This window comes from Hibiscus syriacus, unplaced genomic scaffold (genome assembly GCF_006381635.1).
Source record: "Hibiscus syriacus cultivar Baekdansim isolate YM2019G1 unplaced genomic scaffold, ASM638163v2 tig00112738_pilon, whole genome shotgun sequence".
Taxonomy (NCBI): domain Eukaryota; kingdom Viridiplantae; phylum Streptophyta; class Magnoliopsida; order Malvales; family Malvaceae; genus Hibiscus; species Hibiscus syriacus.
This window is the reverse complement of record NW_024063392.1, coordinates 5,268,329-5,272,046: the sequence shown is the minus strand read 5'-3', so window position 1 is coordinate 5,272,046 and position 3,718 is coordinate 5,268,329. Positions and strand designations below refer to the sequence as shown.

The 3,718-nt window shown below is 35.2% G+C and overlaps 1 protein-coding gene across 1 annotated transcript; it reads right to left on the bottom strand.

Annotated features, from left to right (window-relative positions):
* Window positions 1–1,127: 1,127 nt before the first annotated feature.
* On the bottom strand, window positions 1,128–2,959 carry LOC120183139 (succinate dehydrogenase subunit 7A, mitochondrial-like). Its single transcript, XM_039187900.1, has 4 exons — window positions 2,799–2,959; window positions 2,638–2,706; window positions 1,995–2,097; window positions 1,128–1,398 (listed from the first exon to the last, which is right to left on the bottom strand). Exons 1-4 carry the CDS (start codon window positions 2,853–2,855, stop codon window positions 1,316–1,318), a joined length of 312 nt encoding a protein of 103 aa, XP_039043831.1. The 5' UTR covers window positions 2,856–2,959; the 3' UTR covers window positions 1,128–1,315.
* Between the last annotated feature and the right edge of the window lie 759 nt (window positions 2,960–3,718).

Below are 3,718 nucleotides of genomic sequence, written 5' to 3'. Positions count from 1 at the left end.
ATATATTAAAAAAATATTAAAATTCAGCACGTAAGTTGGACGAATGTTGTATGAAACTCATCGAATTCACACGATAAATTGAGTACATCGTAACAAATGACCCCACATATGTATTTTTCAAAATCATTTTTTTCTGCGTAGCTTATTTCACTACATAAGTCATCTGATCAATCACATGAATCCTAAATATAATATCAGGATTCAAGTTGGATCGGATCCCTAAACAAGAATAAGTTTTTCTTAATAATTATTTTTTCAATAAGATTTGAACTCAATATCTTACTCAAGAACATCCAACTCTTTATCCTATTATCCGTTCATAAAGTAGTATTTCTTAGGCATGGCATATATCTATAGGTGCAGGCTAAATAAGTTAAAGCCTAATGGTTGTTAATTCTTATATTCCATGAGGGATGTCATATATATATATATAGGCGCAGGCTAAATAAGTTAAAGCCTAATGGTTGTTAATTCTTATATTCCACGAGGGATGTCGTATATATATATAGGCGCAGGCACTCAACATACATAAAAGTGTAAAGGTTAAAGGTTTTCCACTACCAAAGGTAAGAAAAAGCTGGTTTTCACCTTAAAGGAGTCTCGTTCATGTCTAACAAAGAACAATGCCATAAGAATCTCCACTGAACCAAAAAGCAGCAGCAAGGACTGGCACAGAGATCGAAAGGTTATTTCCCGAAAGAGATTGCAGCAAAATCGATTCGTAGGCAACATTACTGCTCAGGTAGTTCATATACGTCAAAGTTATAACATGGTATCGAGTTCGGAGTCAAGAAGGAAGCAGAGAAGTTGACGACTAGTAAAGGTCTTTATCGTGTAATTGTGAAACCCAGAATCGGTCAAGCTTTTGTTTCGGGAGTCATTGCGGTTCTTGATTACATTCTACCAGGTGCAGGTCAACAGATCAAGGAATTTCTTGCCTAAATCAAAAATCCGATATTATATCAATAAAGAACTTGCTAGAATGCAATCAGATCTGTTGGTTTGACACCATGATGATGATAGCCAACACACTGAATAGCACCCAGTAGCAAATTTTAGGAATTTTCATGTCATTGTGGATACTCCAAACCCAGGGCATTCCCCCCCCCCCCCCCCCTTAAAATTACTGGAATCATCATTAAAAACAATTTTATTAGGCAGATGAGAACCTGAGAAATTAGTTGACTGGTGTCTTCAACAATGTCACAACACGTCCATTTTGCTTATTTATCATTAGCCAAAATCATTAAAAAGCTAAAACAACGCTGCCAATACACTTTTTCGTTTTGGCACATAAGCAAAAGAACGGACAACCTCATTTGTTTTCACCACCAGCCTTAGCATTGTTCCGAGCTTCTTCTCTCAGTGATGCCTTCACATAAATTTCATAGCAACACCCTGAAATAAACAAACATAATACAATCATACAAGAAGTTTAGTCATGGAGTATTTAAACAGTAACAACTATATTTCTTTATGATCTTATGCAGGGTCTGGTACATCACACTCTAGAAACCGAAACAATATCTGATCTATCAAATCTATTAATATCGATTGATTCCACACGCTGTCTTTGTTGATGACTTGGTTCATAATTTCGCAATCCCATTGAAGTAGTGAGGGAGAGCAGTCATTAACCTAATTAATTCTACAATCAAGCCATTGATAAGGAAAGGATGCAATGCCAAATAGGTTGTATAAATTTAAAATTAAGTTTTTTAAATGATCTTGCATAATTTTTGTTTCATTTCAAGCTTTTTTCCCTTCTTCAAAGACGGGGAAAGTGAACTAAAAATGCAAAAGAAAGAACATTTCCAGTTACAATCAAGTCTGATGTCCAAATTACTAAAAATCAAGTCAAAACAAAATAAGCATTCAGCACATAGTTAGAGCATGTCTAAAAGCATATAAATAGGATCCTAGAGAATCAAATCCAACTTCTGGAATTATATTCATAAGCCAATTCATTCAACTTATAGCAAAAGTAGCCTCACCTGCTACAACCACAATCGTCAGTACATCCCCGATTCTCTTCAGCCGCCACACACTCTTCTTATAAGATTTAAATCGTCTTAACAAAGGGTCCTCTGCCAAGAGCTACACGGGGTATTCCATATCAACACAATATCAAGTATGGCACAAGAGCATCAATTTTAAGAATATATGTACATATATATACATATTTGAAACATTAATCTAATCATTTCTAAGCCTCTCCCTTCTAAGCCATAAAAAAGGAAACTGAATGAAGGATCAGAATCATTAGATTATGAATAATCAAAAACCAATTTCCCTATCCAATGTCATGACTCAGTAGCTAAACATAAAAACTTATAAAAAAAAAAGAAGAAACCCACCATAAAAAAGAATTAAAAGAAACTAACATTGAGAATCTTTTCAAATGAGAATCCTCCTACCGTATGCTCCATCAATTAATATGGCTAAACTCAAAGAGATGAAGTCACACTATTAAACCCAAAAGCGTACCTCGTAGCACCTCGAGCTGAACCGGATTCTAGATATGGAAACTATTAAAGCAAATCAAAAGAGCAAAGACGCAAAAAGGAAAACGGGAAACCATAGGCTTTTATCAAGAAAGTTGAACGGAGAAAGAAATACAGAAAAGGGGGAACTCACAGCTTTCTCACGATCCCCAAGCTCAACGTGAAAAGCTCGACTTGGCAAAGCCATGGAACCCTCTGTCTTCTGCTTTTGTTGAGAATTTCATAGAGGTGTTAACAAATTAAGCTAAGATCCACCAAAACTCTATGCACGCATAAAAAAATATATTTTTATACCTGATAAGGAGATCGGAAGTGTGTCGCAAGGCTACTTTGTCGAATGAAAAAGGCCATCTCTTTGATAATTCAGAGATTTTCAGATTCAAGAACAAAAACAGAGATAATAATTAGTTGCCGGGAATTGTGGATTGTCAACCAAAGCAAAACTCCAAGCAGGGCTTTCTTTAAATTTATCATAATATATTTACTTCATATTTGCAGAATTGAATTGATTTTTATAGAATTTATCATAAAATATTATAATAAAATGACTTTAAAAATAATGAAATGTGATATTTAGAACTTTAGAGCGAAGTATTCTCTGTTTAATTAGCTTTTTTATAAATAAAAAAAATGATTCATTTTTAATATCTCTATTCTATCTTATTATAATTCATATTAACTAGTCTGCGCTTGTTGTATTTAAAAACTAGGTTGCAATTGACGAGGTGACAGCGACAACCGATGGGTTTCAACAACAGATTGGCCAAAAGGGATTTTAAAAGAAAAATAAGAAAATAGAAGAGAACAGGACTATGAAAATTTGAGCCCTAACCTGGATTTGCAAGAAGGCGGCGTGACGGAAATGCTTCAGTCCTCGCACAAAAACCGACGGTGAGGCTCGGTGTTGATGCCACAAGCACGCCACTGGAAACGAGGACGCTAAGGCGAGTTCTTTGAATTCAAAAACTCTTCAATCGATGTAGAGGAGACGGCGGTTCAATGTCGCCGGTAATCGCCCAAAAAGAGAGAAGGGAAAGGTAAATCGACGCAGAAATGGCAAAAAATGCACCAACGTATCAAAACATTATTTATATCTATAATAATGAATCAATTATAAGGTCACACCTTGGACTTCCTAGAGTTCATGTTCTATCCTTACAAATATGTTCTGTGTTCATTTTAGTGTCTACTCTTCCCAAACTGGTTTCATAACT